The sequence below is a fragment of the Eleutherodactylus coqui genome, chromosome 1 (genome assembly GCF_035609145.1).
Source record: "Eleutherodactylus coqui strain aEleCoq1 chromosome 1, aEleCoq1.hap1, whole genome shotgun sequence".
NCBI classification, from domain to species: Eukaryota; Metazoa; Chordata; class Amphibia; order Anura; family Eleutherodactylidae; genus Eleutherodactylus; species Eleutherodactylus coqui.
Window position 1 is genome coordinate 247,153,145 of NC_089837.1, and position 27,620 is coordinate 247,180,764.

Below are 27,620 nucleotides of genomic sequence, written 5' to 3' on the forward strand. Positions count from 1 at the left end.
AAATGTATGTAATCATATAGCCTGCATATGTAACATTTGTATAATCCATCTCATATCTATATGATGTTACGCCTTTCCTTTTAATAAAATTACGGTGTTGGGTGGTTTAGAACCAGAACCCATTACCATTGACTGCAATTCGGATCTCCGGCTCTGAATTTCTGTTGACGGCATAGTCACTTGTGACTTTTACTTATTAATTTTACCTCATTCACGCGTATTTCTTTAAAAATTTCTTTCACAGAGGCGGCCCAGGAGAAGAGATCTATCCAACTGGCACCCAGGTTCCAGAGGCTGCATTTTACCTCTCTGACTATCCCTTTAGGTATTGGGCCAGAGCCCATGCAGGTTGATAGGCTCAAGCTTGCAGAAGAGAAGTCCTCATTTAGATGTTCCAATAATCTGTATGTACTGTGAAGCCCAGGGGCATTATGTCTGTACTTGTTTTCTTAAGCCAGGAAACTCAAGTCTAGGGTCAGTAGGAGAGGCTACCTTAAGTGAAGATCAGTCCTATCCAAGATTAAACTTACCCGTGACTTTGTTCATCTCTGGCACTCCGTTCACTATGTTGGCCTTCCTGGACTCTGGTTCATCATCACGCCATGGTGGACTGCTAGCAAATTCCTATTCGACTAATGACCAACCTTTTGTGGTGAGAACTGTGAATGAAAGTACCCTTTCCGAGACTGTTCAGTTTGTCACATAGCCGCTGGGTCTGAAAGTAGGCATTCTCCACTCAGAGAAGATTTCCTTGCTGGTCCTTCCGAGGTCCACCAGGTTTTACGTTGGGGTTATCCTGCTATTCCATGTGAATGCTTCCAATACAGCTGTTCAACACCCTCCGGTGCCTCAGAATCTCCAGGGTCTGCCAGAAGCCTACTACAGTTTTGCAGATCTCTTCGACAAGGTAGAGGCAGAATGTTTGCCACCATATCATCCTGCCTGATTGATCTGCTGCCAAGTTCCTTACCGCCTTGAGGCAGAGTATACCTTCTGTCACTCCCTGAGACCAAAGCTATGGCAGAGTACGTCAAAGACAATCACGACGGAGGATTAATTCGCAAGTCTTCATCTCCTGCTGGGGTTGGATTCTTTTCTAAAATAAAAATGGGTCACTCTGGCCCTGCACAGATTATTAGGGCGTGAACACCATTACCATTAAAAACAAATATCCATTACCTTTAATCCCTGAGCTGTTTGATCGCCTACACGGTGCATGTATCTTCACCAAATTTGACTTAGGAGGAGTTTACAATCTAATCTGCATCCACAAAGGTGACAAGTGGAAGACCACCTTTAACACTCTGGATGGGCACTATGAGTATTTAGTAATGTCTTTCGGTCTGGTAAATGCTTCAGCCATCTTTCAGGAATTTGGGAATGACCTCTTCAGGGACCTTCTCTACGAGTGTGTCGTCGTGTATCTTTACGATATTCGGAACTTCTCACCAGATATCCACTCGCATCACAGGCAAGTTCATACAGTACTCCAGCGGTTGAGGCAGAACTAACTCTATGCCAAATTTGAAAAATGTATCTTTTGAAAGAAGCTCTCTTTCTCTTCTACATAGTTTCTAATCTGGGCCTGCAGCTGAACCCCAAAAAGGTATCTGCTGTGTAGAAGAGGCCTCATCCTTCTGGTCTTCATGGTATTCCGCAAACTATCACTAAAATAATGCTGTCACTCAATGTATCCCATAGGATTTTGGAGCTTAAACAATACCCTGCTGCCCTGATACCACTTGTGAGTATGGTACCTACAGTATAAACTTGACTGCAATAGTAATGATCCAAAGAAGTTTCACCATCCTCAGTGCCAATTCCTGATTTATTTTCTTCTGGCACTGCACAGGAATAGTTGGCCTGTGAGTTTGGAAGAGGCTGTTCACCCCGTGTGAACTAATAGCTGGTTATTCAAAGTGAGAAGATTCATTGTATATGGTAGTAAAAAGGGTTGCACAGTTAGAAGAGGGAAGCCATCAGTTACAGGGTGAAGGTGATCTTTATTGATAAGTGCCTAACCATAGGAATTTATCTTCCCTTTATTTGAAGTCTGGCTCAGATCAGAATCCATCTAAAGCCATGATGCTTGTCCTCACAGCAGCAGCACTGGTCATCAAATGCGTAGTTACAAAAGTTTTATAATTAACAGAAATATATTAACCTTTTGAGACATTTAGTAAACCGGTTCTATGATGGTGCTGGCAATTATAAAATATTCCATTAGGCCCCATTCACATCTGCTCCGGCTGATTTCCATTGCTTGGCTCCACACTTGGAGCCAAACAATGAAAGCACCAAAACCGCCAGATCCGGAGCTGAATAACGCTGTATCAACACCATAGACTGTAATAGGCTCTGTCTAGCTTGCGGAAACTCACTCCACTGGACCCTTCATTGATGTATTATCCTCTAGCAGCCTGACAGCACAAACAAGTCCAAAATGTTGCTATAAGATGTTTTACTAATTTTTAGGAATCCATATATATTTATGTTCAATAAAGGTCTAATTTGAATTTGTATCGCCAAACCAGTCTGTAATGCGGTTATTGCTATCCGTCAATTGTACTTTTGAATGAGGCCCTGAGGCGATAGGGTTCTGGACATGCCCAAAGCATACAACCATCTCAGCCACAATGATGAATGTGACCAGCATTTTGATTGACATTTTACTGAATGTAATAGTACAGCATGCTGCACTACTTCATCTAGAAGTTTCTGCTGGATCTCAGCCAAAAGCTCCAAACAGAATCTTTGCTGCAGACGTGAATGTGCCCTTACCTGTGCATATTGTGATTATTGTTTTCATGTCTGTTTCAGGACCTTCGATCTGCTGTACTGAAAATATGCAAATTTGTGGGTATAACCCTCAATGAGAAAGCCATAGACATTGTGGTGGAAAAAGCAACTTTTAAGAACATGAAAGACGATCCTCTTGCCAATTATAAATTTCTTACGAGTGACAGTATTGACCATAGTAAAGGAGATTTTGTGCGTAAAGGTAAAGTAAAATGAAAAGGATTGTTCTTGAATTTAAATTAAAAAAAAAAAAACAGGAAATCCAGCAAAAAAAAACAGAACTTGCCTCTTAAGGTGGGCTTCATGTGGGCGGACTCTATTTGCAGAATCTGCTATCAATCCTAATCTGCACAAAGGATCCGCCGCAAAACATGGGCATTGAAAAGCATGTTAAATCACTTTTTTGCTCACGGATATGAATTGCATATTCTGCAAGCAGAGAAAAAAATCAGAGCATGCTCTATTTTGCCTCAGATTCTGCGCAGTTGGACTTCATTGAAGTCAATAGAGGTCATCCAACCATCAGCCCATGCATAATTAACATTGCGTTTGGGTGGCGGGTACCTGCATCATCGCTAAGCGACAGCGCTAGCAATACAAACAGTTTAAAAAAAACTGTGCATAACTGACAGCAAGCTGTCACAGTTGTACACAATACAGAAAATTCAGGTACAGGTCTCCGGCCGGGCTCACAGTGGGAATCTGCTGTGGGCCTCCCGAATGCGGAATCTGGTCCACCTGTGTGAAGCCAGCTTAAGCCTTCATCAATCGAGGTCTTCTGCTGACTCACTGCTCTGCCAGTCTTTGTTTATAGACTGTGAAGAATTATTTACTGTACTGGCTCAGCGGTCACTTGGTGAACTGGGATCACTGCTGGCTGGACATGTTTTTGGGGAGCCAGGGGCATAGCTAAAGGCTGTACACTTTCACTTCTTAGTATAAAAAAAATAGTACATTGGAAAAAATTGAACACACTATTTATCCTGTAATGCAAAAACTGTAAAAGAAACCCTAAATAAAGGGACCAAAATGCTTACTTTGTTTGTTTCAACTCCCAAAAAAATGCAATAAGAGTTTAAAAAGACGTAGATTCCCCAATATACCACCAATAAAAACTATAGCTCATTACACAAAAAACAAGCACCCACAGAGCCCAATTCATGAAAAAAAGACTTTGAATGCAACAATGCAGAAAAATTTTTTATTGTGCAAAAGTGGAAAAACCTAAACAAAAATATAGAATTTTGGTATCGGCATAATTATACCAACTAGCAGAAAAATGTGTCATTTAATTTATGCTGTATAATTAACACTGTGCAAAAAACGAAAATTGCAGAATTGATGTTTTTTCTCACTGCCCCCTCAAATTTATTAAAAATTATACAATACATAATTTAAAACATGATAAAATAAAAACTAGTTTGCCACATAAAACAAACTTTTATACAGCCGTGTTGACAGAAAAGTAAAAAAGTTATGGCATTTGAAAAATGGAGATAAAAATCTCCCAAAATTTGTTGCATCCTTATTGCCAAAATACGCCATATCCTTAAGGGGTTAAGCATTGTAACACATCAGAGTGCTCTGCATTTTGGAAGATAGTTTTTACTCATCTCTAATAACATAGACTGGCTCAGTAACGAAAAATACCACAACACTGACAGCAGTCACTTCCATTATCAACCTGGCAGGGGGCAAGCGTGAATGTGGAGACCTAAGACAAGGAATCATGCTGGTTAGTTGGGTGAAAAATGTATTTACACGATATTAAAGGGAACTACTTCCAAATGTTCCATCATAAACTGATTACATAGAAGCATAAATACATATTTCCTGGGAATGCTCTCTTTCCATGTCTGAGTGCTTTGACATGTGTGTCATGATTCATGACATTTATTGAAAGGTGTAATGGCTGTAAGTACACTTGTTAACACAATTTGTCACTGGTCAGATGCTGGTAAGGATGTGTAGTTTAATCTGGTTTTCTTAACTGTATCACTCATTGTACAGAAATCCATTGGCTCAGCTTATTTATGCTCTTTACCAGGGATTGTTGGTGACTGGAAAAATATGATGACGGTGGCACAAAGTGAGATGTTTGATAAAGTCTACAAAGAGAAGATGGGAGATCTGCCAATCACCTTTGTGTGGGACCTCAATGAAGAAGATGCATCCTAGAGTTCTGTTATCTTCATAATAAACCTAAAGTGAATGGTCATCCTCTACCATCATGTTGTGCTTTTAGTCTAAATAGATCCAAAGTCTGTGCTGTTCAATTTCTTAATACCTCTTTAAGCGATTAGTGCTGCAATTGTTGCCACCAATCCAGGGAGGCTAAGAGTTTACTACATGATATTATACACTAAATAGCCACTTTATTAGGACACCTGCCTTTTTAAAATCGGAGCTTCCTTGTATGGAAATTTGATACATGACCCCGGAAGGCAGCATAAAGTCACGTGAATTTTAGTGTAAATCTACATTAGGCTGGCTTCACACTGGCAATAGGCTATCTTTGGTTGTGAGTGAAAGCGCATAAAAATGAAACCAATGATTTTTAATGGTTTCATTCTTCTTTTCGATGCCTTCACTGCACACTCAGTCGCTCATTATTTTTGAAAGCATAGAGAGTACATCGCGCTCTCCTGACATAGCTATGGCAGAGGTCCACGATCCTATCCCATTGCTTTTCAATAGGGCCAGCGCAGATGTCGCCCCATTGAAAGCAATGAGTTGCAGGCAACCCCCGCAGTGATGATTTTCAGGGAAGGCCTTGCAATATAAGCCTCTCCCTTAAAATCATCCTTAGCCGTAAAGAAAAGTAAAAAAAAAAATGTAACTGACCTAGAAGAGCCGTCCAGCTCTTCTGTCTGTCCCCGGCAGTCATCTCCTGTCTTCTGGAGGCCAATGATTGAAAAATCCCCACCTCCAGAAAGTGGTGCCTCTGATTGGCTGAGCTCTGTAACCAATCAGAGGCGGCAACCAGCCGTCATTAAATGACAGCTGAGCGCTGCCTGTGATTGGTCAGTGCTCAGCCAATCACAGGCAGCGCTCAGACATTGAATGGCTGAGCGCTGCCTGTGATTGGCTGACTGCTGTGACCAATCACAGGCAGCACTCACCTGTCATTGATGAATGGCTGAGTGCTGCCTAGTGGAATTTATGCAATGACAAATTGCCAAGATTTTCAAGAAGGTCGATTGCAATACTAGTTGGGTGTGTTTGATAAACTGTCTATTCAGTCTATATACAGTATACCCTAGAGCAGTGTTCCCCCAACTCCAGTCCTCGGGGACCGCTGACAGCCCATGTTTTCAGGTTTTTCTCAGTGTTGCACAGGTGATGTAATTATTGTGGCAGTGAGTGCCTCAGATATTACCAGAGGTGTTCTTACTATAGGATATCCTAAAAACATGATGTTGCGTCCTCTGGACTTGTAACCTCAAAAACACAAACAAAAGGCACAACTATGCAAAAAGAAACAAAAGCTAAGGGGAATTCTCTCCCTGTCGTCCCCTAACCCGGGAGGGGGCCCTGCCTACTCGGCGGACCGACCGCTCTGACAAGTGCGAGCCCGGGCCACTGACCAGTCCCTGTCAGGAAGCCCTAGCACAAAAAAAAGGTAAAACAGAAAACCAAACAAAGCATAAAAGAACTTAGCTAGGAGCTTCAGCCAAGGTGTGTTCCTCCATCGCTGTCCAAAGGTAATTGAAGGATTGACCAGCACAGGAGATCATGCTGGCACTGTTTAAGTAGGAGCCAAGCTACTCAGCACCAGGTGCTGGCTTACATTACTCCTGCAACTACCACACCCCTCAGCTCCAGGAGAAGCATGGGCACACCCAAAACCTGGTCTCGCCTGCAAGCAAAGTGCAGGCCTCAGAACAGCTGCAACACATGACCTGTTGGTGGTCCCTGAGGACTGGAGGTGGGGACCCCTGCCTTAGAGTATATATGGACTGCAGTATCATCGGGATAACCCGATTTACAGCATTGTAGTACAACCGCAATTCCCAAAAAGGTGGGACTCTGTAAAATGTAAATGAAAAGAGTGCACTGATTTAAAACTCTTCTATAACCATATTTTATTCACAATAGAACATATAACACATCAAAAGTTGAAAGTGAGACATTTTACCGTTTCATTTTTTAAAAATTAACTCATTTAGAAATTGATGGCAAAAAAAATCTCAAGAAAGTTGGAACATTGCCAAGTCTACCACTGTGCAGCTTCCCCTCTTTTTACTGCATCTGTAATTGTCTGGAAGTTGAGCTGACCAACTGTTGGAGTTTTGGGAGAGTAATGTTGTCCCATTCTTGTCTGATGAGTTGCTCATCAGTCCTGTGTCGTCTTTGCTAGATTGTTTGTTTGTTCCATAATGCTCCAAATGTTGTCTATCGGTGAAAGGTCTGGACTGCAGGCGGACAGTTCAGCACCCGGACTCTTCTTCTGTGAAGCAATGCTGTTGTGATGGATGCAGTATGTAGCTTACCATTGTCTTGCTGAAATTTACAAGGCCTTTCCTGAAAGAGATGTTGTTTCAATGGGAGAATATGTTGTTATGAAACCTCTCAGCATTGATAGTGCCTTTCAAGATGTTTAAACTGCCCATGCCATAGGCATTAATACAACCCAATAGCATCGAAGGCTTTTGAACTCTGAACTGATAACAAGCTGGATGGTCCCTCTCCTCTTGGGTCCGCAGTATACGGCGTCTGTGGTGTTGAAAAAGAATTTCAAATTTTGATACATCTGACCACTGAACAGTTTTCCATTTTGCCTCAGTCCATTTTAAATGCACTTTGCCTCAGAGAAGATGTCAGCATTTCTGTTTTTATATATGGCTTCTTTTTTGCATAATACAGTTTTAACTTGCATTTGTGGATTGCACAGTGAACTGTGTTCACAGACAATGATTTCTGGAAGTATTCCTAGGCCCTAGTTATAATGCAATGCCACCTGAGGGCCCATAGGTCTCAAGCATCCAATATTGACCATCAACTCGGTTCATGAATATCTCCAGATTCTCTGAGTCTTTTGATAATATTATGTATGGAAGTTAGTGGTAAATTCAAAGCCGTCACAATTTTCTGTTTCTGAGAGAATCTGCATCTCTAACGTTCTCTTTTTATAGCCAGGCTCACACGACTCTAGGTGTAAAACCCTGCGTGTGTGAGCAATTTTTTACTATGCATAAGGCCGCCTGCAGACGGCTGGGTCGGATCTCGCTGCGAGAATTCTCGCGGTGGGACCCGACCCGACCCCCTGCACAGAGCAGCTCGTCACTCACCTGCTCCAGTGGCCCTGAATCTTTCATGACACACAGTAGTCCTAAAGTGGTCAAGTAAGATGAGCAGCAGGAATTAGAGATACAGAGAATGCAAAGAATGAGCAAAAACCACATAAACATACTTTATCCTTAGTCCTCCTTTACATGGGTGACATGGCATTGCTGTGAGAAAATCGCAGGCTTATCGCATTGCTGGGTCTTCTCGCAGCAATACCATGATTTTGTAGTGCTGCAAAAGGATGCAAGGATTTTTGGGGTGGTGGTGGGGGGGGGCTTTAAATATAAGCTCTACCCCAAAAATAAGCTGTAACTGAAGAAAAAAAAAAAAGTATACATCACCTCTCCCGCGCTGTTGGGGCGCCGCAGCAGCTTCTCCTCGGCTCCCGGCATGGATCATCTTTTTCTTCTGGCCAGGGATTGAAAAATCCCCGGCTGCTGGAAGCGCTGGCTATGATTGGCTGATGCTTAGCCACTCACAGCCAGTGCTCCATGAATGGCTGTGATTGGTGCAATCACTGCCATTCATCGAGCACTTGCTGTGATTGGCTAAGTGTCAGCCAATCACAGCCAGCGTTTCCAGGAGACAGGGATTTTTCAATCCCCAGCCACAAGATGGAGAGGAGGAGCAGGGCCGGGACCTGGGGAGAAGCTGCGGCAGCGGTGGGGAGCACTTGTAAGGTGATGTATGTCTTTTTTTTTTAATTTTTTTCTTGCAGCTAGGGTTTAGATTAAGCTTTGACAGTACAATTTTCTACTGTCAAAGTTGCATCGCACCACACGAAAGTCACGTTTTCGTGTGATGCGATGCAACAGGGAGGAAGGCTTCATAGGTAAACATGGGCTACAAAACCTCGCGTGTCGTGGGCATATCGCCGGACCTGCGAGGTTTTTGTGTCAGGTTGTTGCATGCTACAAAACATCACGCGTGAAGGAACCCATAGGAAAGCATGGGCTTCACATACATGCGATTTGTAGCATTGTAGCAACGCGACTTTGTCGCCCGTGTGAAGGAGGCCTTATTCATTCATATTACAAGCATTCACATTGGTTTTATACATTTTCATACTTCTTTTAAAAAACCCTTTAAAACAGCAATACAACAGTAACTTCAGCACAGGTTATCTTTGCTTGCAGAACACAGTATAAAATTTGAACCTTTTTTTTAACCCTTTCCAATCCATTTTTAGATTGAGGGTTTCCTAGAGGGCTTGCTATTTCTGCCATTATAGAACAGTGCAATCGGTTGGCTAAACCAGTAACTAATTGATAGGTACCAGAGCTGAGCGAGCGTACTCGCTAAGGCAAACTATTAGAGCGAGTAGTGCCTTATGTGAGTACCTGCCTGCTCGTTTGGGTGCCAGCGGGGGGCTGGGAGTGGCGGGGGAGCTCTCTCTCTCTTCCCCCCCCCCCCCCCCGCTCCTCCCTGCTCACTCCCGCAACTCACCGCTCTCCCCAGCCAGCACTCGAATCTTTAGAGACGACCGGGCAGATACTCGCATAAGGCACTACTCACACGAGTAGTTTGCCTTAGCAAGTATGCTCGCTCATCTCTAATAGGTACGTGTTGGTTCAGCTGGAGTAGCGGAGCGGCCGCCAGAGTATTGTAAGTATACACTGTCTGACGCTTTCCAACATCAGAGCCGTACAAGCTTCAGTGGTTATGTCGGAGGAGTCCACCAGTGAATAGGAAATGGTTATTATGCAAGAGGGAAAAACAAAAAGAAAAGGCTCAGGGTCCCACTGTGTTTAATACCAAAACCAATATATTTGCCAAAAGCAACCCTGAGTTGATCCCCTCAAAATTAAAATTTTATAATCACTTAAAAATGAACAGATAATGCTATAGCAGCAGAAATAAATGATTATACAGACTCAGGCCAGGCTCACACAGACAGAACGGATTCTGTATGCCTGGCAGGAGACCCTGCATACATGAATTATCTGTGTTGCAGATGACCACAGCAGCTTGCTCTATGTCATGCACAATACAATTTTTGTTTTTGAACGTTTGTATTTCCTGTGTCGTCGCTCAACTGAATGAACACATTGGATTCTAATTAGAGATGAGCGAACGTACTCATGTGAGCTTGATGCTCGCTCGAGTATTAGGGTACTCGAGATGCTCGTTACTCGAGGCGAGCACCACGTGGTACTCGAGTCGATTCCATTTCCTTCCCTGCATGTTTTGCGCCATTTTCTGGCCAATAGACATGCAGGGAAGGCATTACAACTTCCTCCTATGACGTTCCAGCCCTATCCCACCCCCTTGCAGTGAGTGGCTGGCGAGATCAAGTGACCGCTGAGTATTTAAAGCAGTCCCGCCCGCGGCTCACCTCAGACACACGCTGGCAGAGATTAGGGAGAGTGTTAGGCGTCAGTGTCTACGAGAACCCCAATGGTCCTTCTTAGGGCCACATCTTACCGTGTGCATTACTGTTGTGGCTGCTAGGAGTAGTTTTGCACCAATTTTTTTTTCATCTTGGGCTCTGCAAACTATTGCGTTCTCAGTCTGCAGCCAATTATACAGAGTATAGGGGCAGTAGTGGTGAGGCAGGGACAGTGGTAGTGTAGAATCCTGTCAACAAGTACCCCAAGAAAGCTCCTGCTTAGGGCTACCTGTGACCATGTGCATTACTGTTGTGGCTGCTAGGAGTTGTAGTGGCTCACTATTAGCCAGCTAGGCCTTTCTGCAGCATAGCATATAATTTTTTTGGCCTACAGTGTGCGTAACATAACCGCTGCCAGCCTCCAAGTGCAGGCAAATAATTGCCTAATTTTTTACACCGCTCTGTGTGTCCTGTCAACTTCACACACAGCGTACAGCCACAGACGCTGATAGAGGGAAAGACATATACACGCTACCTAGACTCCTGTTTTTTTCAAAACCATCTGAAAAAAAAATTCCTCCTTAGGCCTACCTGTGCGAGTGTGCAGTTTACTGCGTGGCTGCTAGGAGTTGTAGTGGCTCCCTATTAGCCAGCTAGGCCTTTCTGCAGCCTAGCGTATAATTTTTTTGGCCTACAGTGTGCATAACATAACCACTGTCAGCCTCCAAGTGCAGGCAAATAATTGCCTAATTTTTTACAACGCTCTGTGTCTGCTGTATTCGAAATACACCATGCTGAGGGGTAGGCCTAGAGGACGTAGCGGTGGACGCGGGCGAGGACGCGGAGGTCCTAGTGAGGGTGTGGGCACAGGCCGAGTTCCTGGTCCAGGTCAATCGCAGCCGGCTGCTGCGGGATTAGGAGAGAGGCAAGTTTCTGGGGTCACCAGCTTCATATCCCATTTTTTGGGTCCACGTGGTAGACCTTTATTACAAAACGAGCAGTGTGAGCAGGTCCTGTCGTGGATGGCAGAAAATGCATCCAGCAATGTATTGACCACCCAGTCTTCTATGCCGTCCACTGCTGCAACTCTGAATCCTCTCGCTGCTGCTCCTCCTTCCTCCCAGCCTCCTCACTACATGAAAATGACACATTCTGATGAGCAGACAGACTCCCAGGAACTGTTCTCGGGCCCCTGCCTTGATTGGGAATAAATGGTTCCTCTCCCACCTCAGGAGTTTGTCGTGACCGATGCCCAACCTTTGGAAAGTTCCCGGGGTCTGGGTGATGAGGCTGGGGACTTCCGGCAACTGTCTCAAGAGCTTTCAGTGGGTGAGGAGGATGATGATGATAAGACACAGTTATCTATCTGTGAGGTAGTAGTAAGGGCAGTAAGTCCGAGGGAGGAGCGCACAGAGGATTCGGAGGAAGAGCCGCTGGACGATGAGGTGACTGACCCCACCTGGTTCGCTAAGCCAACTGAGGAGAGCTCTTCAGAGGGGGAGGCAAGTGCAGCAGCAGGACAGGTTGGAAGACATGCCCACACGGTGGAATTCTACACTCCACATGTTGGCCAGGCTGTATGAGTAGTGTAGAGCAATAGTGGAATACCAACTCCAACATGGGCGGCGTAGTGGGAGTCAGCCCTTTCAATTCTTTACCGAGGAGTGCGCCTTGATGGCCGACATCTGCCAGGTCCTTGGAAACTTTGAGGAGTCTACCCAGATAGTGAGCGTCGATGCTGCAATCATTAGCGTCACCATTCCTCTGCTCTGCCTGCTGAGAAGTTCGCTGCAAAGCATAAAGGCTGACGCTTTGCGGTCGGAACAGGAGACGGCGGAAAAGAGTATGTCGCTTGATAGTCAGAGCATCCTCATGTCTATATCTCAGCGCGTTTTGGAGGAGGAGGAGGGGGGAGGAGCAGGAGGAGGAGGGGGAAGAGACAGCTGGGCTCACTGCAGAGGGTACCCATGCTGCTTGCCTCCCATCTGTTCAGAGTGTATGGCCTGTGGACGAGGAGGAGGAGGATCCTGAGAGTGATCTTCCTAGTGAGGACAGCCATGTCTTGCGTACTGGCACCCTGCCACACATGGCTGACTTCATGTTAGGATGCCTTTCTCGTGACCCTCACGTTAGACGCATTCTGGCCAACACGGATTACTGGGTGTACACCCTTCTTGACCCCCGCTATAAGGAGAACCTTTCCACTCTCATTCCCGAAGAGGAAAGGGGTTCGAGAGTGATGCATTATCACAGGGCCCTGGTGGACAAACTGATGATAAACTTCCCATCTGACAGCGCTAGTGGCAGTAGGCGCAGTTCTGAGGGCCAAGTAGCAGGGGAGGTGCGGAGATCAGGCAGCATGTTCAGCGCAGGCAGGGGAACACTCTCCAAGGCCTTTGCCAGCTTTATGGCTCCCCAGCAAGACTGCGTCACCACTCCCCAGTCAAGGCTGAGTCGGAGGGAGCACTGTAAAAAGATGGTGAGGGAGTACGCAGCTGATCGTACCACCATCCTCTGTGATGCCTCTGCTCCGTACAACTATTGGGTGTCAAAGCTGGACACGTGGCACGAACGTGCGCTGTATGCCCTGGAGGTGCTGGCCTGCCCTGCCGCTAGCGTCTTGTCAGAGAGGGTGTTTAGTGCAGCTGTGGGAATCATCACGTACAAGTGTACCCATCTGTCAACTGCCAGTGGCGACATGCTTACACTCCTAAAGATGAACAAAGCCTGGATTTCCCCAGACTTCTCTTCTCCACCGGCGGAGAGCAGCAGAACCTAAAAGATTCTTATTGCTGCAACCGCAGATAAAAGCACTCTTCTCTATCACCAGGAAAACGGGGCATTTCTCTTTCTCAATCTGTTTCTGACATTAGTCCTCCTCCTGCTACTCCTCCTCCAGAAACAACATGTCATCGCGCTGAACGGCCAATTTTTCTGCGGCCCAAAAGGCCCGTCTACATCTCCCACTGTTTTTACAATTTTTCTAAGTTTCAAAAGTATTGAAACTGTTAAATGAACCAATTTTTTCAACAGGGCTGCCTCCATGCTCTGTTACAAATTAAGCAACAGTGAGCTGTATCTTTAAAAAAATGTTTATGGGTTTCACCTGCCCTCTCGGTTGGTAAATTTTTTTAGAGGTACACTTGTACTCTTGGTACACTAATTTTTCGGGCCCACGCCTACACTCTTATCCAACTAATTTTTCCGGCCTTCGCCTACGCTCATGGTATCCCAATGTTTCAGAGGTTGGCCTATACTATTACTACAGAAATTTTACTGGGGTCTGCCTGCCTGCCTGCCTATACTTCTGCTACAAGAAAGTTACAGGCGTCTGCTTATACTGCTGCCACTTACATGTTACAGGGGTCTGCCTATACTTCTGCTGCAGAAATGTTACTGGGATCTTTCTATAGTGTTACTACTAAAATAATACAGGGGTCTGCGTATACTTCTGCTACAAAAATGTTACTGGGGTCTGCCTATACTTCAACAACAGCAACGGTGGTGGGGTCTGCCTATACTGCTGCTACAGAAATGATACTGGGGTCTGCCTATACTGCTGCTACATAACTGTTACTGGGGTCTGCCTATACGTCTGCCACATAAATGTTTCAGGGGTCTGCCTATACTTCTGCCACATAAATGTTTCAGGGGTCTGCCTATACTTCTGCCACGTAAATGTTACAGGGGGTCTGCGTATACTTCTGCTACAAAAATGGTACTGGGGTCTGTCTATACTTCTACTACAGACATGTTTCAGGGGCCTGCCTATGCTTCTGCTACAGAAATGTTACAGGGGTCTGCTTATACTGCTGCTACAGAAATGCTACAGGGGTCTGCCTATACTGCTGCTGCATAACTGTTACTGGGGGTCTGCCTATACTTCTGCCACATAAATGTTACAGGGGTCTGACTATACTGCTGCCACTTAAATGTCACAGGAGTCTGCCTATACTTCTGCTACAAGAATGTTACTGGGGTCTGCCTATACTTCTGCCTTGTAAATGTTACAGGGGGTCTGTGTATACTTCTGCAACAAAAATGGTACTGGGGTCTGCCTATGCTTCTGCTACAGAAATGTTACAGGGGTCTGCTTATACTGCGGCGACAGACATGTTACTGGGGTCTGCCTTTACTTCTACAGAAATGGTACTGGGGTCTGCCTATACTGCTGCTACAAAAATGTTACAGGGGTCTGCCTATACTGCTACTACAGAAACGTTACAGGGGTCTGCCTATACTGTTACTACAGAAATGTTACTTGGCTCTGTCTATACTGTTACTACGGAAATGTTACAAATACTGGACTCTGCCTGTACTGCTGCTGCTGAAATGTTACAGGGGTCTGCATATACTGCTGCTACTGAAATGTTACTGGGGTCTGCCTCTACTGTTACTACAGAAATGTCACTCGGCTCTGTCTATACTATTACAACAGAAATGTTACTGGGGTCTGCCTTACACTTCTGCTAATGAAATGTTACTTGGGTCTGTCTATACTGTTACTACAGAAATGTTACTGGGGTCTCCCTAGACTTCTGCAACATAACTGTTACTGGGGTCAGCTTATACCTTTGCTACAGGAATATTACAGGGGTCTGTGTATACTATGGGTGCACTGAGTCTTCCCATCGCGGTGTTCTACCTATCTGGCCCGAAAAACAACCCAGACTGACTAGGGCATGGCGTGTGGGCTGCAGCCAACATGTATTTCCTCTCACGCAACCGCAGTTATCCGGGGCACTGCAATGGGATTTCTTTCTGTACCGTCTGTGTGTTCCTGCTAGCCACCCATGCTGCGGGTGCACACAGACTTGCCATAGCGGAGTTGTACCTGCCTGGCACTTTAAAAAAAAAAAACAGAATGTCTAGGGCATGGACTGTGGGCCGCAGCCAACATATATTTCCTCTCACGTAACCGCAGCTATCCGGGGCACTGCAATGGGATTTCTTTATGTACCGTCTGTGGGTTCCTGTGGGCCAATCATGCTGTGGGTGCGCACAGACTTCCCTGTCTGTCCCCAAAACACTGACAGACTTGGGTAGGGTGCAGTGCAGATGGTTTACCCCTTGCGTTGTCGATGAGGTATCCGACACCCAAACAGAATGAGTAGTGTGTGGACACATGGAGTCCCCATTGGACGCAGGGTTGTGCGGGGGGGGGGGGGGGTTGGGCAGCATGTAACCCAGGAGAAGAGGCAGCGGTGTGTTCCGCAGGCAGTAATTGTGCTTGGTTGGAGGTAGTGTGGTGCTTAGCTAAGGTGTGCCTTGCTAATGATGGTTTGTCCGAAGTAAAATTGTTGGGGGGGGGGCACTCTTGCCGCTATTGTGGCTTAATAGTGAGACCTGGGAACCTGAGATGCAGCCCTGCATGTTGCCCCTAGCCTGTCCTATCCGTATCTGTGTCGTTTCCATCACTTTCGTAGGTTTTGCAGATTTACACAAATGAAAACGAAGCGAGCATCGGTCATATACAAAAATGTTCGAACTCTCGAGCATCGCGGAAAGCTCGACTCCAGCAACGAGCACCCGAGCATTTTGGTGCTCGATCATTTCTAATTCTAATGCTTCAGATGGTCGAAATTTTTTAACATGGCTAAATTAGGCGCATATATACTGTTGTGTTAATAATAAAGCCTAAGGCTATCATGCTTTGCTCACGCACAATTCTCGGTACCGTTTTTAACCCAAAAAAACACATGTAAAAAAGCCTGAGATATTTTTAACTGGTACATGCATTTTTTGTGTGGCATTTTTTACTCAAACATTTTTTAGATTTGTTGTTTTTTGTTATACAGAAGCCAAAATGCCACAAAAAATGCAGTTTGTAGTACATTTATTATTTCCCTTATGATCTACAGCTAATATCTGCCTGCAGTGGTCAGCAAAAAAAACACTCAGAAAATCATATGTGTGATTTTTACAGAAACATGTGTAGTGACCCAAAGTCTATGTATTTGACCCCTCCATAATTCTCTTGTATTTGTTTCACGTCATGTTTTCACTGTGGATGCATTGTGCAAATTGTCTCGACACTAGTTATGTATATTGCACAGCTACAGCGAGTAAGAGGTTAATGTCTATGAATGTTTGGGTTTTGTCTTGTCACATGACGTTGGTTAATATATGTGCTTTCGAAGGTATGTGCAAGAGGCTGTTCTTCGCGGTTCTTCTTCCGAGAGAGAGTGCCAGCCACGTGTAGGTACCTTCAACCTACATGTGGTGAAGAATGAAAGAGGAACAGAGGTATTGGATGCCCTTACCCAGGACCTCAACTCCCTGATGCGTGAAAGGTGAAGTCCGCCATGCAATGTCCAAAGGAAAAGAGTGACTGTTCGGTGGAGTGTTTCTTTTTTCCTCCTCCAGAGTGTTCTATTTCCAGAAGCGGCATCTATCAGATAACTGGGACTGTGGACCCGGTGTCATCCTATGTTCTCTTCCCTGACCTCAATTGTCTCCTGCACTGGCGTGTAATTAATCTACATCTGCCTGTAAATTCACTTGTTGGAAAACTTCAGGTAAAATTCCGGTTACTGCCCATTCCCAGCGACTGTGTATTCTGCAATTTACCTGTCTGTGTGTGTCTGGACTTTATTTCTCCCATTTGGATTTCACTGCGGAGTAAGGAACGGTGTCGTCACCTGTGACAACCCCATAGACAGGTAAATCACACCACCAGCATTTGCCTGAGGAGGCCTCTCAGGGCCTTGACAAAGGGTCACACACGTCCCTCAGGGGAGGAGTTGGTAGAGCTATCGTGCCATCCCTGACAACTACCCCTGCTATCTCCTCAGTGGTGTGCCCTGCACCTTGGCCACTACACATGCGGTTTGAGAATTCACCTTCAAAGGTCCGAGGACCTACCGTCTAACGTATCTAAGGATTGAAAATCAGCTTAACCTTCAACTCTGAACATGATTGATTTGTTATACTTCAGTGGATGATGGTCTTGTGGTCTCCTATATATTGTGGTTGACTTTTTTTCACAATAATAAACTGGATTTTTACAATAACTTGGTTTTCTTAATTTTCAGGTTATAAATAATTAAAAAACATAAGAAAAAAACATAGAAATAATAAAATAGCAAATAGAGAGAAACAAAATAAGAAAAATCTCAGACTACAAAATAGACGAAGACTAACTATTGCAAGACTCATGTCTGTAACAACACACAGTATATTGGAGTCCCTTTATGGGTAGATGGAAACCAATGACTGGGGCTTTCCTTCCCTGTATCAAAAATGTAACCCCTGGGGGTTATGAATAATAGGTAACAAATATCAGAACAACCATAATATATTTAAAGTGACCCTCCAGTTTGGAGACAAAATTGTGTCCCGGGACCTTTAAGGGGTATATTACCTGCTGTTATTCTTATAAGCCGATATACTTTCAATCTGCTATTTTAGTATCTCGTTTTTAGCCACTCAAGATGGCCACTGCAATTTTCTAGCTACTGGATGCTCATTGTGCACTGCTCTCTGACCAGAAATGATCATGTGATCATGTCTAGCTAGTCAGACAGCATGCATATTGCATTGGTAGTCTTGCACTACCATTTCACTGTATTGATTAGTTAGTCTGAAGACTGTGTCAGCCATCTTGGTTGGCTGAAAATAGGACTCAGAACCAGCATATCAGAGGGATATCAACACAGAAGATCAATAGCACATAGTATAACTCACTCTTCTGGTTTCATGGCAAAATTTTGTCCTGAAATTAGAGGATTTCTTTAATCAAAAATAATTGTATATACACTATTCAAAAAATGAAGAGAACACTTAAGCAATAAGCATCAATGTATAACCCTACTAACTTATACTAAAGAGATATCTGTCCAATTAGGAAGTATAGGAGATCACATAGTAACATATTAACAATATTTTGGGCTAAAAAAAGACTTGTATCCGTCCAGTTCAGCCTATTACCCCCTCCCACAATATTGATCCAGAGGAAGACAAGAAATGCCAATGAGGTAGAAGCCAAACTTCCTCATTCCTGCTCCAAGTCTGGCAATCAGAATAACTCCCTGGATCAACAACCCTTCTGAATTATTCAGGGACTATAACAGTGACTATAATATTGTTTCAGTCAAGTAAGGCATCCATTCCCTTCTTAAAATCTTTTAGTGAGTTTACCATCACCACGTCCTCAAGCAGACAGTTCCATAGTCTTAGTGCGGTTACAGTTAAGAACCCCCTTCTATGTTAATATAGAAATCTTCTTTCCTCTAGACACAGAGGATGCCCATTTGTTTCAGTGACAGTCCTTGGTATAAATAGACGATGGGAGAGATCTCTGTACTGACCCCCAATGTATTTATACATAGTTATTAGGTCATCCCTCAGCCATCTTTTTTCTAAATTAAAAACCAATTTGGATAACCTCTCTGGGTATTGTAATGCTATTCCATTTATTAATTTAGTTGCCCACCTTCGAACCTGCTCACGATCTGATATATCCTTCTTAAGTGTCCGGTGCTCTAAACTGTATACAATATTCCATGCATGGTCCATGTGGTCCAAGTGTGGTCTGACCAGTAACTTGTAAAGAGGAAGAACAATGTTCTTGTCATGTGTCCCTAGACCTCTTTTAACCCTGACACTGATTTCTCCAGTTAAGTTTGCAGAGGTTTTCTAATTAGTGTATAATTGTAACATATTTTCATTGCCCATGTGCATAACCTTAAAGTTCTCAGTGCTGAATAGAGATGAGCGAACGTGTTCTTCCGAGCTTGATATTCGTGCGAATATTAGGGTGTTCGGGATGTTCGTTATTCGTAACGAACACCATGCGGTGTTCTGGTTACTTTCACTTCCTTCCCTGAGACGTTAGCGCGCTTTTTTTGGCCAATTGAAAGACAGGGAAGGCATTACAACTTCCCCCTGTGACGTTCAAGCCCTATACCACCCCCCTGCTGTGAGTGGCTGGGAAGATCAGGTGTCACCCGAACATAAAAGTCGGCCCCTCCCGCGGTTCGGCTCAGATGCCGTGTGAGTTAGATGAGGGACAGTGCTGTTTGTACCGGAGCTGCTGTAGGGAAAGAATTGGTAGTTAGTGTAGGCTTCAAGACCCCCCAAAGGTCCTTATTAGGGCCACTGATAGCTGTGTGTTGGCTGCTGTTAGCAGTGCCATTTTTTTTTTTCTCAAAATCGGCTCTGCAGAGCGTTGCACCCGGCATTAGGGACAGAAGTGCTGCATAGGCAGGGAGAGTGTTAGGAGTGAGTGTAGCCTTCAAGAACCTCAACGGTCCTTTCTAGGGCCATATTTATCCGTGTGCAGTACTGTCCAGGCTGCTGTTAGCTGTGCTGCATTTTTTTTTGCTTCTCAAAATCGCCTCTGCAGAGCATTCCACCCTCCATTGATACTGCAGGGAAAGAATTGTATAGGCAGGGCCACAACACAGTTATTATTCATTGAATATACGCAGTGCTGCCTTTTGCTTGTAAAACAAGTGAAAATAATTCTATTTGTCCTGCCTCTGTCCGTCCTAACGCCGGTGGACACGTGTCGGCTGCGTGTGCAACCTGTAAAAATCATACGCACCCAGCTACGTTTTACTCCTGGCTTCGCCATTTGCTTTCCTTAATTGGGAAAAAAAATACCTGCTCTGCCACAGTTAATAACTCTGCTACCCTCACGTTCTGTGACACATTAGCAGGAAAACAGCACAGTTATTAAACTTAGATTATTCATTCACTAGAGGCAGTGGGGCCTTTCATTTTCAAAAAAGGGAAAAAATTATATTTGGCCTGCAGTCTTGCGCCAATTTATTAGCTGCCTGTAAAATCAAATCACTGGTAATACAGCATGCTGAGGGGTAGGGGTAGGCCTAGAGGACGTGGACGCGGCCGAGGACGCGGAGGGCCAAGTCAGGGTGTGGGCACAGGCCAGGCGCCTGATCCAGGTGTGTCGCAGCCGACTGCTGCGCGATTAGGAGAGAGGCACGTTTCTGGTGTCCCCACATTCATCGCCCAATTAATGGGTCCACGCGGGAGACGGTTATTAGAAAATGAGCAGTGTGAGCAAGTCCTGTCCTGGATGGCAGAAAGTGCTTCGAGCAACCTATCGTCTACCCGCAGTTCTGCGCCGTCCACTGCTGCCAATCCGAATCCTCTGTCTGCTGCTCCTCCTTCCTCCCAGCCTCCTCACTCCACTACAATAACACCTGCTCAGGAGCGGGAACACTCCCAGGAACTGTTCTCGGGCCCCTGCTTAGATTGGGCAGCAGCGGTTCCTCTCCCACCAGAGGAGTTTATCGTCACTGATGCCCAACCATTCGAAAGTTCCCGGGGTCCGGGGGAAGAGGCTGGGGACTTCCGCCAACTGTCTCAACAACTTTCTGTGGGTGAGGAGGACGATGACGATCAGACACAGTTGTCTTGCAGTGAGGTAGTAGTAAGGGCAGTAAGTCCGAGGGAGCAGCGCACAGAGGATTCGGAGGAAGAGCAGCAGGACGATGAGGTGACTGACCCCACCTGGTGTGCAACGCTTACTCAGGAGGACAGGTCTTCAGAGGGGGAGTCAAGGGCATCAGCAGGGCAGGTTGCAAGAGGCAGTGCGGTGGCCAGGGGTAGAGGCAGGGCCAGACCGAATAATCCACCAAGTGTTTCCCAAAGCGCCCCCTCGCGCCATGCCACCCTGCAGAGGCCGAGGTGCTCTAAGGTCTGGCAGTTTTTCACAGAGACGCCTGACGACCGACGAACACTGGTGTGCAACCTTTGTCGCGCAAAGCTCAGCCGGGGAGCCAACACCAACAGCCTCACCACCACCACCATGCGCAGACATATGATGGCCAAGCACCCCGCAAGGTGGGACGAAGGCCGTTCAGCGCCTCCGGTTTGCACCCCTGCCTCTCCCCCTGTGCCCCAACCTGCCACTGAGATGCAACCCCCCTCTCAGGACACAGGCACTACCGTCTCCTGGCCTGCACCCACACCCTCACCTCCGCTGTCCTCGGCCCCATCCAGCAGTGTAGTTCAGCGCACCGTCCAGCCGTCGCTTGCGCAACTGTTGGAGCGCAGGCGCAAGTACGCCGCCACGCACCCGCACGCTCAAACGTTAACCGTCCGCATAGCAAAATTCATCAGCCTTGAGATGCTGCCGTATAGGGTTGTGGAAACGGAGTCCTTCAAAAGTATCATGGAGGCGGCGGCCCCGCGCTACTCTGTTCCCAGTCGCCACTACTTTTCCCGATGTGCCGTCCCAGCCCTGCACGACCACGTCTCCCGCAACATTGTACGCGCCCTCACCAACGCGGTTACTGCCACGGTCCACTTAACTACGGACAAGTGGACAAGAACAGGCGGGCAGGGCCACTACATCTCCCTGACGGCACATTGGGTGAATTTAGTGGAGGCTGGGACAGAGTCAGAGCCTGGGACCGCTCACGTCCTACCCACCCCCAGAATTGCGGGCCCCAGCTCGGTGGTGGTATCTGCGGAGGTGTATGCTTCCTCCACTAAAGCACCCTCCTCCTCCTCCTCCTCCTCCTCTGTCTCGCAATCAAGATGTGTTAGCAGCAGCATGTCGCCAGCAGTCGGTGTCACGCGGTGTGGCAGCACAGCGGTGGGCAAGCGTCAGCAGGCCGTGCCGAAACTACTCAGCTTAGGCGATAAGAGACACACGGCCCACGAACTGCTGCAAGGTCTGACACAGCAGACCGACCGCTGGCTTGCGCCGCTGAGCCTCCAACCGGGCATGGTCGTGTGTGACAACGGCCGTAACCTGGTGGCGGCTCTGCAGCTCGGCAGCCTCACGCACGTGCCATGCCTGGCCCACGTCTTTAATTTGGTGGTTCAGCGCTTTCTGAAAAGCTACCCACGCTTGTCAGACCTGCTCGTAAAGGCGCGCCGGCTCTGCGCACATTTTCGCAAGTCCCACACGGACGCTGCCACCCTGCGCACCCTGCAACATCACTTTAAGCTGCCAGTGCACCGACTGCTGTGCGACGTGCCCACACGGTGGAACTCTACGCTCCACATGTTGGCCAGGCTCTATGAACAACGTAGAGCTATAGTCGAATACCAACTCCAACATGGGCGGCGCAGTGGGAGTCAGCCTCCTCAATTCCTTTCAGAAGAGTGGGCCTGGTTGGCAGACATCTGCCATGTCCTTAGTAATTTTGAGGAGTCTACCCAGGTGGTGAGCGGCGATGCTACAATCATTAGCGTCACCATTCCTCTGCTATGCATCTTGAGAAATTCCCTGCAAACCATAAAGGCAGCTGCTTTGCGCTCGGAAACGGGGGCGGGGGAAGTCAGTATGCCGCTGGATAGTCAGGGCACCCTCCTGTCTATTTCTCAGCACGTACAGGAGGAGGAGGAGGAGCATGAGGAGGATGAGGAGGAGGGGGAAGAGACAGCTTGGGCCGCTGCTGACGGTACACCGGCTGATTGCCTGTCATCCTTTCAGCGTGTATGGCCTGAGGAGGAGGAGGAGGAGGAGGAGGATCCTGAAAGTGATCTTCCTAGTGAAGACAGCCATGTGTTGCGTACAGGTACCCTGGCACACATGGCTGACTTCATGTTAGGATGCCTTTCTCGTGACCCTCGCGTTGCACGCATTCTGGCCACGACGGATTACTGGGTGTACACACTGCTCGATCCACGGTATAAGGAGAACCTGCCCACTCTGATTCCCGAAGAGGAAAGGGGTTCGAGAGTGTTGCTATACCACAGGACCCTTGCGGACAAGCTGATGGTAAAATTCCCAGCCGACAGCGCTAGTGGCAGAAGGCGCAGTACCGAGGGCAAGGTAGCAGGGGATGTGCGTAGATCGAGCAGCATGTACATCCCAGGCAGTGCAACAGTCTTTAAGGGCCTGGCCAGCTTTATGGCTCCCCACCAAGACTGTGTCACCGCTCCCCAGTCACGGCTGAGTCGGCGGGAGCACTGTAAAAGGATGGTGAGGGAGTACGTAGCGGATCGCACGACCATCCTTGGTGACGCCTCTGCCCCCTACAACTACTGGGTGTCGAAGCTGGACACGTGGCCTGAACTAGCGCTGTATGCCCTGGAGGTGCTTGCTTGTCCTGCGGCTAGCGTCTTGTCGGAGAGGGTGTTTAGTGCGGCTGGGGGAATCATCACAGATAAGCGTAGCCGCTTGTCAACCGACAGTGCCGACAGGCTAACACTCATCAAGATGAACAAAGGCTGGATTTCCCCAGACTTCTGTTCTCCACCAGCGGACAGCAGCGATACGTAAGCAATACGTAGGCTGCACCCGCGGATGGAAGCTACGTTCTCTCTCACCATCCAAAACGGGGACATTTCTGCTTCATCAATCTGTGTCTAATATTCCTCCTCCTCCTCCTGCTCCTCCTCCTGAAACCTCACGTAATCACGCTGAACGGGCAATTTTTCTTAGGGTCACAAGGCTCACTCAAATAATTTTTCTGAACAATTTTTATAAGTTTCAATGCGCTTAAAAGCGTTGGAACTGTAACTTGAACCAATTTTTCGTTACACTGGGCTGCCTCCAGGCCTAGTTACCACTTAAGCCACATTAACCAAAGCGATTAATGGGTTTCACCTGCCCTCTTGGCTGGCCATGGCCAATTTTTGGGATGTACATTAGTACTGTTGATACAGCAATTTTTGTGGGCCCTCGCCTACAGTGTAATCAAATTAATTTTTAGCCCACCTGCATTCCAGCTGACATTACCTCAGCTGTGTTGGGCAATGCAATGGGATATTTTTGTGTACCGCCGGTGGGTTCCAGGGAGCCACCCATGCTGTAGGTGCACACGGAGTTTTTAACACATCTGTACACTTGTAAAGAACCCCAGTCTGACTGGGGCATGCAGTGTGGGCCGAAGCCCACCTGTATTACGCACGACATTACTACCTCAGCTGTGTTGGGCAATGCAATGGGATATTTCTATGTACCGCCGGTGGCTTCCTGGCACCCACCCAGGCAGTGGGTCCACAGGGAGTTTAACCTACATGTGTCCACTTCTAAAGAACCCCAGTCTGACTGGGGCATGCAGTGTGGGCCGAAGCCCACCTGCATTATGCACGACATTACTACCTCAGCTGTGTTGGGCAATGCAATGGGATATTTTTGTGTACCGCCGGTGGGTTCCAGGGAGCCACCCATGCTGTAGGTGCACACGGAGTTTTTAACACATCTGTACACTTGTAAAGAACCCCAGTCTGACTGGGGCATGCAGTGTGGGCCGAAGCCCACCTGTATTACGCACGACATTACTACCTCAGCTGTGTTGGGCAATGCAATGGGATATTTCTATGTACCGCCGGTGGCTTCCTGGCACCCACCCAGGCAGTGGGTCCACAGGGAGTTTAACCTACATGTGTCCACTTCTAAAGAACCCCAGTCTGACTGGGGCATGCAGTGTGGGCCGAAGCCCACCTGTATTACGCACGACATTACTACCTCAGCTGTGTTGGGCAATGCAATGGGATATTTCTATGTACCGCCGGTGGCTTCCTGGCACCCACCCAGGCAGTGGGTCCACAGGGAGTTTAACCTACATGTGTCCACTTCTAAAGAACACCAGTCTGACTGGGGCATGCAGTGTGGGCCGAAGCCCACCTGTATTACGCACGACATTACTACCTCAGCTGTGTTGGGCAATGCAATGGGATATTTCTATGTACCGCCGGTGGCTTCCTGGCACCCACCCATGCTGTTGGTCCACAGGGACTTCACAATAGGGAGTTGTACCTGCCTGTGTCTATGAATTAAAAAGCCCGGTCTAACTGGGGCATGCAGACACCTTGACAGAATGAATAGTGTGTGGCACATAGGTTCCCCATTGCTATGCCTACGTGTGCAGCTCCTGATGGCGGTGGCACAGGATTCTATTTCTCATTGCTTCTGTACAGCATTGTGGGCTATCGACCCGCCACTTTTAAAGAGGGTCGCTGCCTAGCCGTGCCAACCCTCTGCAGTGTGTGCCTGCGGTTCCTCCTCATGGCAGACGCACTTCTAAATAGACATGAGGGTGGTGTGGCATGAGGGCAGCTGAAGGCTGCGCAGGGACACTTTGGTGTGCGCTGTGGGGGGGAGGGGGGCGGTTGGTCAGCATGTAACCCAGGAGAAGTGGCAGCGGAGTGTCATCCAGGCAGTGATTGTGCTTTGTTGTAGCTAGTGTGGTGCTTAGCAAAGGTATGCCATGCTAATGAGGGCTTTTCAGAAGTAAAAGTTGTTGGGAGGGGGGGGGGCCCACTCTTGCCGGTATTGTGGCTTAATAGTGGGACCTGTGAACTTGAGATGCAGCCCAACATGTAGCCCCTCGCCTGCCCTATCCGTTTCTGTGTCATTCCCATCACTTTCTTGAATTGCCCAGATTTTCACACATGAAAACCTTAGCGAGCATCGGCGAAATACAAAAATGCTCTGGTCGCCCATTGACTTCAATGGGGTTCGTTGTTCGAAACGAACCCTCGAGCATTGCGGGAAGTTCGTTCCGAATAACGAGCACCCGAACATTTTGGTGTTCGCTCATCTCTAGTGCTGAACCTTATTTGTGCCCAAACCTCCAACTTATCCAGATCCATTTTCAACCATATACTGTCCTCTCTTGTGTTAATTACTTTTCATAGTTTTGCATCATCTGTAAAAAATTTATGTGTTACTGTGCAATCCTACAAGGTGATTAATATAGTGGTGCCTCACTAGTAACAGTGACCCAATAACAATATTTGCCATTAATAACCACCCTCTGCTTTCTATCACTGAGCCAGTTACCTACTTGCACACATTCTCACCCAGACCAAACATTTTCATTTTATATACCAACCTTTTATGTGGCACAGTATCAAATGCTTTTGAAAAATGAAGGTGTACAAGATCAAGTGAATCTCCCTGGTCCAGTCTCATAGAAGTTGATCAGATTGGTTTGCCAGGAGTGATTCCTCATAAACCCATGTTGATATGTAGTTATGCAGCTGTTTTCATTGAGATACTCCTGGATAACATTTTTTAGAAACCCCTCAAACATTTTACCCATAATAGAAGTTAGACTTACCAGCCTATAGTTTCTTGTTCGCTTTTTAATTCCTTTTGGATTTTTGCATCATATTTGCTATACGCCAATCCAATGAAACAGACCTCGTCACTATAAAATCCTTAAATATAAGAAACAATGGTTTACATTACCTAATTCCCTTAGAACCCAGGTGTGAATTCTATTAGGACCCTGCGATTTGTCTGTTTTAATCTGTCACTATTTTAATCCCTTCACTGCATGAACATCAAAAAATATGACAAATTATATTCTATGCACCTGCACAGCTCTCCCTTGTTCGGGGGATTTAAATGCTGCTGTCAGATTTGACAGCAGCATTTAAAGGGTTAACAGCTCCGATTAGCCGAGTGGCTTGTCGGGGCTGTTGCCTGTGGGTGTCATCTGTAAGAAACAGCTGACACCTGCGATGGCAGTGCTATCTCCCTCCATACACGTCCTGCAAAGGCAGGATGTAAAAACATGTTAGGCTGGTCACTAAGGTGTTAAAGCAAACTTATTGTTTTATTCTTCTTTCTTCCAAGCATAGTCTCCCTACCAGAGACTAAGCAACAGAGAAAATATCCACACCAACTGTGTTGGCTCTTGGGGTTACAGGAGTCACATCCTTGGTGTGAACTTGGGGGAGATCTAAGGTAGGCAAAGTTCTCTGGTGCAAGCAGACTGCTTTTGCTGGGTGGTTTGGCTTCCTAAATCATCTTTTACCCTCCTCATTTAACCAATGGAAGGCTGAGTCAGCCTTGCGCTGGCTACCTGAACCAGGCAGGGCTTGAACCTGCAACCTTTCAGGTCATGAGTGAGAGCTTAGAACTGCATTTCTGTTACATCAACACTCTGCACCACACAGAAGTTTTCCTGGAATATCTGTGTGGACAAACAAAACACTGCTTCTGCATTCTTTATCGGTAAACAGCAAAACATTTTACTGCACCACAAAGGTGTGAAATTGAATGCAATTCCAAAAGTGTACCTTAAGTCGGTGCTCACCTTCAAGCCACTCCTACACACTGCAGCAAGTGCCATCATCTCCAACCTCCCCGTATATGTTCCAGGAAAAAGAGTTCTCCATATTGGTCATCAATGCAGAACCAACCTCCCTGTCCATCATAATATTCTGGAACAATCCTCAATAAAACCTTAAAACCCTGCATTAGCATTTGGTTTATCTTTAACCTTCTCAGATGCAACTTAGTTTTGTGGGATCTATTAAT

The 27,620-nt window shown here is 46.6% G+C and overlaps 1 protein-coding gene across 1 annotated transcript in view; it reads left to right on the forward strand.

Annotated features, from left to right (window-relative positions):
- Positions 1 to 5,075, forward strand: part of LOC136580517 (amine sulfotransferase-like) — a 104,241-nt gene extending 99,166 nt beyond the window's left edge. The window contains exons 7-8 of the mRNA XM_066581168.1: positions 2,821 to 3,001; positions 4,847 to 5,075. Coding sequence (XP_066437265.1) covers positions 2,821 to 3,001; positions 4,847 to 4,977 — 312 coding nt within the window. The 3' untranslated portion in view covers positions 4,978 to 5,075. The remainder of the gene's footprint in view (positions 1 to 2,820; positions 3,002 to 4,846) is intronic.
- Positions 5,076 to 27,620: the final 22,545 nt, after the last annotated feature.